General features: G+C 72.6%; 2 protein-coding genes across 2 annotated transcripts in view; one reads left to right on the forward strand and one right to left on the reverse strand.

Annotated features, from left to right (window-relative positions):
• Positions 1 to 564: 564 nt before the first annotated feature.
• On the reverse strand, positions 565 to 1,121 carry EMIHUDRAFT_243966 (hypothetical protein; the record flags this gene model as incomplete). Its single annotated transcript, XM_005769946.1, has 2 exons — positions 565 to 673; positions 757 to 1,121. The coding sequence occupies 2 exons, from the start codon at positions 1,119 to 1,121 to the stop codon at positions 565 to 567; spliced, it is 474 nt and encodes a 157-aa protein (XP_005770003.1).
• Positions 1,122 to 3,871: 2,750 nt separating this feature from the next.
• EMIHUDRAFT_243969 (hypothetical protein) overlaps positions 3,872 to 9,565 on the forward strand; it is a gene marked incomplete at both ends in the record, with an annotated part of 7,034 nt that continues 1,340 nt past the window's right edge. The window contains 11 exons of the mRNA XM_005769947.1: positions 3,872 to 3,980; positions 4,083 to 4,174; positions 4,278 to 4,689; positions 4,867 to 5,018; positions 5,181 to 5,684; positions 5,811 to 5,873; positions 6,234 to 6,314; positions 6,675 to 6,717; positions 6,844 to 7,642; positions 7,817 to 7,841; positions 8,514 to 9,341. Of these exons, the coding sequence (XP_005770004.1) occupies positions 3,872 to 3,980; positions 4,083 to 4,174; positions 4,278 to 4,689; positions 4,867 to 5,018; positions 5,181 to 5,684; positions 5,811 to 5,873; positions 6,234 to 6,314; positions 6,675 to 6,717; positions 6,844 to 7,642; positions 7,817 to 7,841; positions 8,514 to 9,341 (3,108 nt within the window). The remainder of the gene's footprint in view (positions 3,981 to 4,082; positions 4,175 to 4,277; positions 4,690 to 4,866; positions 5,019 to 5,180; positions 5,685 to 5,810; positions 5,874 to 6,233; positions 6,315 to 6,674; positions 6,718 to 6,843; positions 7,643 to 7,816; positions 7,842 to 8,513; positions 9,342 to 9,565) is intronic.

A 9,565-nucleotide genomic window follows, 5' to 3' on the forward strand; every position in this document is an offset into this window, starting at 1 on the left:
AGATGGCCTGCGCCTCGTTGGCGAAATTGGTGAGGAGTACGATGTACACCTCGCCGGCTTGCAGACCCGACAGCTGCGGCGTCTCCGTGTTAGATGGCGAGTAGGAGCAGTCGATTGGCGGCGGCAACGAGCCGCAGGCGGCTATTGCGCCGGTCGGATGTTTTTCAATCCACCCTTTTCCCATGTAGCTAGCGTCCTTTGCGAATGCCTGCTCGAGGTGACCAGCAGGCGGTGTTTGCTCGCGCGTCGCGCGGTACGTCTTGTGCGCGGCGCTCGTCCGCCTCGCCCTCGTGTCGCCCCCTCTGCGAGATACGCGGTTCGCGCCCAAACAAGTATCAAGTTTGGACGCTCTGGGGACGCGCCGAAAAACCAGGCCATTGGAAAGGGGGCTACTGGGGCGGCCAAATTCACACCTCGCGGGACTACTTATGTTTTCGTAAACGTAGTCGTGGCCCCCCGCCACGTCGCACGAGTGCAACCGGCAGGCAACCGGGTAGCGCAAGCGGGGGGCTATGAACTCTTACAAAAGCTCTCTGCTCTGCGTGGAGGCGTGACATAGGTACCTCAGCTCCCCTCCTCGCCCTCCGCCACGCTCCGCATGATCGCCCGCTCTGACAGCTCGCTCGCGCTCTGCCTCGAGAGCACCTCGAGGAGCTGCAGCGAGACTCGAGGCCTACAGGGCGGCGTGAGAGGATCACGGGCGCCGGCTGCGCGAGAGAGTCGTGGCAGGGCAAGGCCTCTCGCCTCCCCTTGTACTCGAGCGATCGGACGAGGACGCGCACCTTGCTCCCGACCGGGCCGACAGTCTCCTCGACGTAATCTGGCACGGCGGCTGACTCCAGCCGCTCCTCCGAAAGGCCCGAGACGTGCAGCAGCCCGCGGTGGCGCTGGACGCCGAGCCGCCCTAGCCGGACGAAGCAGCCGAAGTCAGTGATTTCCTCCACCTGCCCCTCCCATTCTGAGCCCTCCGACAGATCGAGGCCGCCGCGAAAGGCCTTGGGCACGCGCGCTGCGACGGGCGGCGCCCGCAGGACGTGAGGCCGAGCCGCCGGCGCGAGGAGCGTCAGCGAACGAGTGGCTGGCAGCGCGGTGAGGAGTAGGAGAGGTGTCAGCGCCCGCATGCCGCGGACTCCGCAGCGTGGCCGCGAGCACGTACGCGCCGGGCCGCTGTGCGCGTGCAGAAAATAACGCTGAGGCACGGGTGCCAGGCGCCACACAGTCCACCTGTGTGATGCACGCCCTGCGAGCGGGGCGGGGTGCGCACTGTCCCTCTGTGTTCGTGTGCGCCGCCCATCTCTCCCTGGAGATGACTGCTCTATTTTTCTCTGGCGACGGAACGATTCTTCATTGTGGCCGCCGCCGCCACGCCGCTGCTGCTGCTGCCGCTGCTGCGGGTGCAGGTGAGCGGTGCCGTGGCGTCGCTGCCAAGCGCATGAGACGGACGGACCGTGGCGATGAGACGGACGGACCGCTGCGACGAGACGGACGGACCGCTGCGAGGAAGGAGCGTCCCCTTGATTCCTACGCAGCTGGAGGCCAGCCCCGGGCGCCATGCTACTCCTACTCCCCTACTTGCCGCCGCACCGGACGAGACTGCAGTCGGGCTGTGCTGCGGGGGAGGGCGGCCACCGTCCTGTGGTGCCTGTGAGACCCGTGGCCACGTGATCTTGGCCACGTGATCTTGGCCACGTGGCATGAGAATGACTCGTGAGTTGACCATGTAGTGAGACCATGGCGAGACCCTCTCCAGAGACAACCCGTTCCGCCCGGGAGTGCAAAGGCTCGGCTAGGGCCCGAAGTTAGGATCCTTAGCCCCCATGCAACCAATCCGATCGAGAGGGACCCGGGCGTGCGGGCACGTGTGCGGGCGACGCGCGCATGCGCATGTGGGTGTGCCGCCTGTGCGGTGTGGAACTTCCTTGCAACTTGATGTGGACCGCAGGCAGCTGTGCCATGGTGAACTGCAAAAGGAACCGGGGTATCGGATTGGGCTTCTGGGTTGCTGGGCGTTTATGTTGGTCATCGGCGGACCCCCGCCGTTTCGGAGCGGCGGCCCCGGTACCCGTTGACCCGCCCAGCAGAGTGGCTCGGAGGCATCTGGTCTACCCGTCCAATCCCACGGGACGCGGTCGGGCGATCTAAGGCCCAACTAGGCGTATGCATTGCCCGTCCAGGGCTATCACCTGGACCCATCAACAGGCGCCTGCGGCGCCGTGGTCACGAGGTGTTGTTCACACCTGGGCAGCACAGTACCCCCAGTATCGTAGTCTTTGTTAGTATCGAGGTCTCGCGAGTTTAGGGGGTTCTCGGCGCCGCGACAGCGCTGCGAGCAGCGCGATGCCACGCGCTCGGCCTGCTGAGAGAAGACCTTCCCGGATGGCAGTGACAATTTACCCGACAACAATCGTCGACGGCAAGCTCGAGAACTGCGCCTCCAAAGTCGCCCAGATTTGCCTCTCGCGGCGCGCTGAGTTAGTATCGCCGGTGCGCCAGCAGGCTCTGCTCCACAGCAGGGCATGCCCGACTGGCTCCTGCTAGCCGTGCGTCCTGGTGGCATCCATTGCCAGCCCAGGTAGCCCCAGGAGGTCGCCTCGCGCACGACGCGGCGTCGCACAGCACCGCTCAGCGTTACTACCGAGTTAGTATCGTCGACCCACAGAGACTGCTCTTCTGTAGGTGGAGCCGACAAACGCCGGCCGGGTCGGCCCCGCCGCCCCCATCGCCGCCGCCGGGGCGGCGGCGGCCTCGGCGGACCATCCGGCGCGCCGCGCGCCCGTCAGGGAGGTGTTCACCACCCCTGGCTCCTCACCCCGCCACGCCTTCGTGCGGACGCCGTGGCACCCACCTCAGGCGCCGCTCGGACTCGGTTGACGGCCACCCAAGTGCTTGGCTCGTGCCAAGCCGACCGGCAGGCGATTCCCACTCACTGCTAGGCTAATCTCGGGCTGTCCGGCGTCAGTGTGGTGCCGTGAGGGGCGCCGCCCCCAAAACTACGACTATTAGTCCCGAGCGGGGGCAGTGCATTTAGTCAGTCAGTCTTACACACCTCCAAGCATGGAGGACGGGCCCACACGCACACACACGCTGCACACGATTGGCTCGGGAGCCGACACGAGGCACGCTGTCACCGGCCGTAGCACTGGGTCCGGACTGCTGGACGCACAACACACAGCTCACAGGACAGCTCACGAGGTGGCGCTATATAGTGGGGTTCGCGGGGACCGACGCAGGAGAAGAAGGTGGGGCACAGGGACGGGACACAGGACTCACGAACTGACATCCCACCCCGCGCCGGGGGCGATGGCGCGCGCCGCGCCGGGATCTTTGGACCCGCAGTCTGGCATACACCAAGCCATAGATCCGCCGGCAGAGCCTTCAAGCCGCATCCGCGATCCGCGCCGGCTCTCAGAAGAGATCCGGCGCGGTGCTGACCGCGTCCTCGCAGCGGACCACCGAGTTCACGATGATGTCCGAGGAGAAGCGGTGCAGCTGCGGCACGATGCGGTAGTCGCACAATGCCGCATTGCGGTTTGCGGCACTCCTGCTGCAACGCGCGCGCGGCGGTGAGGAGAGCGCGAGCCCTTGAGCTGCTGGAGTCAGTCCATCGCCCGCGCGCTGGCCTTGAGCATTTAATTCTGTCAAAAATCCAAATCTGCTCCGTGGAGCTTATTGGGCTGGGATCATACGTCCGGGAGGCCCCCCATGCGTGCCGTAACGATCGACAGCGATTTGGCTACTCTGTTCACGTTCACACCTCGTAAACCCACCATAACCCCGATACAGGGGGGTAGCCGTTGTCGCGCTCGACCAGATGGCGGCACTCACCTCCCCCACCTCCTCCTCCTGGGTACGAGTCCCGAGGCGTGCCTTGATGCTCGAAGCGGGCGAGGGCGTCGTGGCGCCGGAGGAGGTTGCGAGGCAGCTCCGGGCGCTGCTCGACGTCGCTGAGCCGGCCACCTCCCGCCGCCCGACTGCCGCCAGTGCCGTGGCGGGCCGCGCGCTCGCCGCGGCGGCGAGCCGCAACGACAGCGCCGCAAAAGCCATCGTCGCCGATCTCGTCGGCGAGGGCGTGCGTGCCCCAGGACTGCGTCTTGGCGACACGCTCGGCGCACCACGCGAGCAGCCTCCGCCGCAGCCTGACCAGCACTCGGCGTGGAGCGCCTCGGGGGAGGCGGTGCGCGCTCCGCCCAACGCTCTCCCGCCGCTTCCCCCCGCCCGACCCTTACCGCTCTCCCCAGCCCGCTGCTCGTGACCGTGCCTCGGTGCGAGGTGCGCAGGTGTCCGTCTACCTGCGGGAGACACTGGCGCGGCTCGGACACCCGACGCGTGCGGCGGCGGAGCACGACGCCAGGCCCGTCGCCGAGCCGAGCGGCGAGCCTGCAGTCGAGGGGCACTGCGCCAGCGCGGGCGCCGCTGACGCGGCCTCCCCTCCTCTCACGGAGGAGTGGTTGGCCTCGAGCGGAGCAGCGCGACAAGGGGCCACGGGCGAGGAGGCGGCGAGGGGGGCGGCGAGGGAGGAGGCGCCGTCTGAGGTCGACGCCCCTCCCACTGACACCGGCGGCGGTGGGCTGGTCTCTGGGACGCCGGACTTCGGCGGCGTTGCCAGTGGCGTTGCGAGCGGCGGCAGCAGTCCGGGCGGGGAGGCGGCGAGCAGTCTGGAGGTTGGGGCCGACGCGGAGGTGCGGGCTGGTGCGGAGGAGGTGTCGGCGGGCGGCGGGGCGGAGCGGGGCGAGCTGGCCACCACTCTGGACCAGCGGCGCCAGCGGCTCGCCCGCGTCAGCGGCGAGGCTGCCTCCACGCCCGCCTCCATGCCTGCCTCCTCGCCCGCCTCCCTGCCTTCCTGCCTGGTGCCGTCTGCAGGTGCAGGCGGCGCGACCGGCGACATTGCGGCGCTGCTCCGCCGGCTGGCTGGGCACGGTGCCGCCGTGGCTGCTGCGGCCGCGGAACCGGACGGCCGGAAGCGGGGTAGTGGTCGCGCTCACGCAGCCTCCGCCGACACGCTCGGCGCCGAAGTCGCGGTGCTCCAGGCTCGCCGGCGGGAGGCAGAGGCGGCAGCGGCGGAGGCGGCAGCGGCGGAGGCGGCAGCGGCGGAGGGTTCAGAGGCAGCCGCGGGTTCAGAGCCAGCCGCGGCGGAGGCGGCGGTGGAGGCGGCGGTCGCGGATGGCATCGCCTCCGCCGAGGCCGCCGCAGAAGAGGCGTCGGCCGCGGTGGCCGCCGCCGCGCCAGAGGGTGGCGCAGAGGGTGGCGCAGAAGCTGCCAGCGTCGAGCCGAGGCGGCTGGAGGGCGTTTGTCGCGCAGCAGCCAGCCTCGAGGGCGGCGGCGGGGCCGCATCACACCCCCAAGCCCCCGCCGCCTTTGAAGGCGGCGGCGGCGGCCTGGGTCGCGCGCCGTCGCCCTTCCGCTCCGCCGACAGGATCATCCGCTCACCCGCCGCTGACTGGCTGACGGAGCTGGAGGCGGAGGCGGGGCTGCAGGCGTCGGCGGTAGCAGCGGCGGAGGACGGCTCTCTGCGGATCTCGGCTGATGCCGGGGCCTCTCTCCAGGCGCCGCTCGACGCGGTGGCGGCAGGCCTCGCCGCCGAGGCGCGCGCCCTCTCCCGCGCGCTGCTCGACGCCGCCCCGTTGCGCGACGCCGGCCGCATCGACGCCGCCGCAGCCGCCCGTGCAGCCCGGGCGCTCGAGGCCGTGCGTGGCGAGGCGGAGGGCCGCCCGCCGCACGCCACGCCCGCACAGCACTCGGCACGGCTCGCGCGCCGCCGCGCCGCCGGGCGGGTGGCCGAGCACTTGCGCGCGCGCGGCGGCGGAGACAAGGCCGCGGCGGCTCCGTGCGGCCCCGCCGAGCCGAGCGCGGGCGCGCAGACGGCGCGGTCGCGGGTGCGTGGTCCTAGATGCTGAATGCAGACCCCCGCATGCCGATCGGCGCTCGAGAAGACTCGTATGTGGGCTGTCTCCAACATCGTTCGCTGTGCTCTCGAGCCCGGTGCTCTGAGCACACCGTGTTCTCACCCTCACTTGCCTACAATCGTCATGCATCAGGTGCGTGATCTCGCCGCCGGAGCTCGCCGGCGAGCTGCCGCGTGCCGTGGCCGCGAGGGAGGCGCGCGGCGGCGCGGCGGCGCCGGCGAGCCGAGCGCGGCGGCGGGGGGTGGAGGCGGAGGTGGCGGAGGCGGCGGAGGAGAGACGTCCGACGAGGCGGCCGCCGCGCTACGGGCGATGCAGTCTTCGCTCGCGCAGGTGCGCACGCTCCACCGCGCCCTCCTCGGCGGCTGCGACGACGGCCGGGAGGCGCCTTGCGGCGCGGGGGTGCCGCCGTCGGTTCGGGCGGCGGCCAACGCGCCGCGGCTAGCCGCGGGCGCGGAGGCGTGCGCGACGTTCTATGCGCACGCTGCAGAGCTGCATGCGCGCCACCGAGCCAACGAGGCGGCGGCGGCGCGGAAGGGAGTGGCCGCGCGGCGCGCGGCGGCGCTCGAGGTGGAGCGAGAGGCGCACGAGGCGCGCCGACTCGTCGTGCAGCTCGAGGTGTTCGAGCCGCTCTTTCTAGCGCCGCCTCCGCCTCCGCCTGCGCCGCAGCAGCAGCCGCAGCAGCCGCAGCCGCCGCAGCAGCCGCCGCAGCCGCCGCAGCCGCCGCAGCCGCCGCAGCAGCCGCTCGCCGCCGGGCGCGACACGTCTGCCGAGGCCGACGTCGTCACGTGGTGCGAGGCCGGCGGCTCGACAGCGGGTGCCGCTCCCGCATTCAACGCGACGGCAGAGGCTCCTCAAGATCGTGCAGCCGCACCGCACCCCGTCGCACAGCACCCCTTGGCACCGCACCCCTTCCTACTCGCGCGCGCTGCCGAGGCGGCAGAGATGGCGCAGGCGGAGGCGTCGTGCAAAGCAGCGGCGGTGGCGCTCGCCCGCGGCGCGCTGCTCCCCAACGAGTCCGCAAAGCTCTTCGCGGCGGTCGGCGAAGAAGCGCCCTCGCTCGCCGCTCTCGCCGCCGCTCAGGGCGCCGCGCCCGCTGCACCGAGGCGGTTTGTGGTGCGCACGGCGCCAGCGAGCGACCCGCCGCCCGAGGAGCGGGGCGCCAGCGCATCGAGCGATGCACGCGCTGCGATCCGCGAGGCCAAGGCGCTCGTCGAGGCGTCGCACGAGCTCCTCGCCCCCGCGCCGAAGCGCAAGCCGCCCCCCGCGCCGCAGCGTGTCCTCGAGGCGACCGCCGCGGTGCGCGCCGCTCCCGTCAGCCTCCCGATCGTGCCGGCGGTCGCAGCGGCGTGGCCCTGGCCCGCTGCCAGACCACAGCCGCCGCAGCCTTCGGCGGCAGCGGTGCCTCCCCCGCCCCCGCCGGAGGAGGAGGAGGGGGCGATTCCGCGCTCCACCGTCGCCCACCCCGGTTTGCCTCACGCTGCGGCGCGGCGCGCGGCCTCGACCAAGCCAGCCAAGCGGCTGACGACGCGGCTTGTGCCGGGGGGGAAGCGGGAGGGGCGGCCGGAGCAGCAGGAGCAGCGGGGGGCGCCGCCTCGTCCCGCCGCGCCGCCAGTCGGCATCGCGCGGCCAGCGGCGGAGCTGCCGGCGCCGCACTTGGCCAACCTCGAGCTGTGGGCTCCGCCACTCCTGCAGCGAGACGCGGCGGAGCGCTTCCCGCACCTGCAGGCGCTGGGCGCAGAGTTTGGCTTTGACCTTGCGCACGGCGGCAGGTGCGTCGCTGTCGGCGGCGACGGCAAGGCGGAGCGATGCGGCGACGGCACGGCGGCGACGGCAAGGCGCAACGTTGCGGCCGCTGGCGATGGTGGTCCCGAAGCCAGTGCGAGCTCCGTCGGCGGTGTGCCGCCGCGGCTCAGTGCTGCCGTGGCTGCAGGCTCGAAGGTGCCGCCCATCAGCGTGGCAGCGGAGCCGCCGAGGCCGGACGCGGCGGAGGCGAGCATGCCACTGCCGCCACTGCCGCCCTCGCCCGCTGAGGAGTGGTTGAGTCTTCACGGCGCGCCGGCAGCCGAGCCGCCGCTTGCGGTGCCGCCCGACGCTGCAGCGCCCGCCGCCGCACCCGCCGCGACGCCCGCTGCCATGCCCGCCGCCGCGCAATCCTCGACCGGCGAGGCGCCTTGCGTCGGCGTACTGCTCCGCCCCGCCGGGTCGGCCAGCGCGGAGCAGGTTGGGCAGACCCGCCCGCTGGTGGAGGCCGAGTCAGCTCCGGCTGGAGCGGCGAGGGGCGGCGAGGAGGCTGCGGCGGAGCCAGCTGCGGCGGAGCCAGCTGCGGCGGAGCCAGCTGCGGCGGAGCCAGCAGCGCGGAGCAGCGCCCTCGCGGCGCAGTGGGCGGCGCTCGAGCGTGAGCGCGAGGCGGCGCTGGAGGTGGAGCGCGAGGCGCTGCGCGCGGAGGCGGCGGCTAATGAGGTGGAGCAGATGGCGCGGCTGGCCGAGCTCGACGCCGCATGGCGGCAGCTCCACGCCGAGCGGCTCGACGCGGCGCGCGAGGAGCAGCGGCGGGCCCGTGCAGCCGCGGCCGCACGAGCGGAGTCGGAGCGCGCAGCCATTCGTGCGCAGCGGCGGCAGCTGGAGCAGCAGCGCGCCGCTCTCGCGCTGCAGCGGTGCGCCCGCCGCATCCCGGCTCGGCGGCGCGAGGCGCGCCAGCCCAAGGCAGCGGCCTCGGCTGCGGTTGCCACTCGCTTCGGGCCGGCGTCGAGGCCGTGCGAGCCCGGCGTCGACGAGGAGGCTCCAACCGTGCGTTCGGCGACGGCTCTGTCCGCGAGCGCGCCGCTTGTGGACGCGTCTGTGTCGTGCGCCGAGGAGCAGGACACGCCGCCGCCAGTGTCGGCGCCCGTGCCGGCCGCGGCGTCAGCGGAGCGAGGTGGCCCGAGCCATGACCCCCCTCCGGCGCCATCGCCAGAGGAGGCTTGCGGCGAGGACGAGGAGGCGCTCTCGGCAGTAGTGCTCGGCATGCTGCTCGACGAGGTGCGTGCCTCGGCATCGGGTGGCTCGTCAGCGGCGGGCGGCGTGGCGGCGCAAGGCGGCGACCCGGCGGTGGCTCGCATCACCGACTGGCTCCCTCGCCCGTCGTCGCTGCCCAGCGCGGAGCCGCGCTTGCCCGGCGTGGCTCGATTGCGGCCAGAGCCGCTGCAGTCGAGCCCCCCTCAGCTGCAGCAGCCACATGCTCCGATGACGACGGCGGAGGGGGCGCCGCTGCAGCGGGAGCGGCTCGAGCCCTCCCGAGAGGCCGCGCGCGAGCCGGCGGTGGCAACGGCGCTGGCGGCGCTCGAGGCCAAGGTGGAGCAGCTCTCCCAAGCGCTGGACGGGCGACCCACCGAGCAGCCGGCACCGGCGGTCGCGGCGATAGAGGCGCTCGAGGCGAAAGTCGGACTTCTCTCCGAGGCGGTGGCTGGCTGGCAGAGGCCCGCCGAGCAGCGGGCCGCGGCGTCGCACGCGTCCGGAGCAGCCCTCGCCAGCTCGACGGAGGCGGCGGCGTCGGCGGCGCCAACAGTGGAGGCCTCGGCCGCGAGCGGCTCGGCCGAGGCGGAGGTGAGCGAGACGGGCGGCGGCGAGGGGAGAGGGGAAGGGAGGGCGTGCAGGCCGCACACGGGCGCGGACCCGGCAGACAC

This window comes from Emiliania huxleyi (assembly GCF_000372725.1).
Source record: "Emiliania huxleyi CCMP1516 unplaced genomic scaffold EMIHUscaffold_405, whole genome shotgun sequence".
NCBI lineage: Eukaryota > Haptophyta > Isochrysidales > Noelaerhabdaceae > Emiliania > Emiliania huxleyi.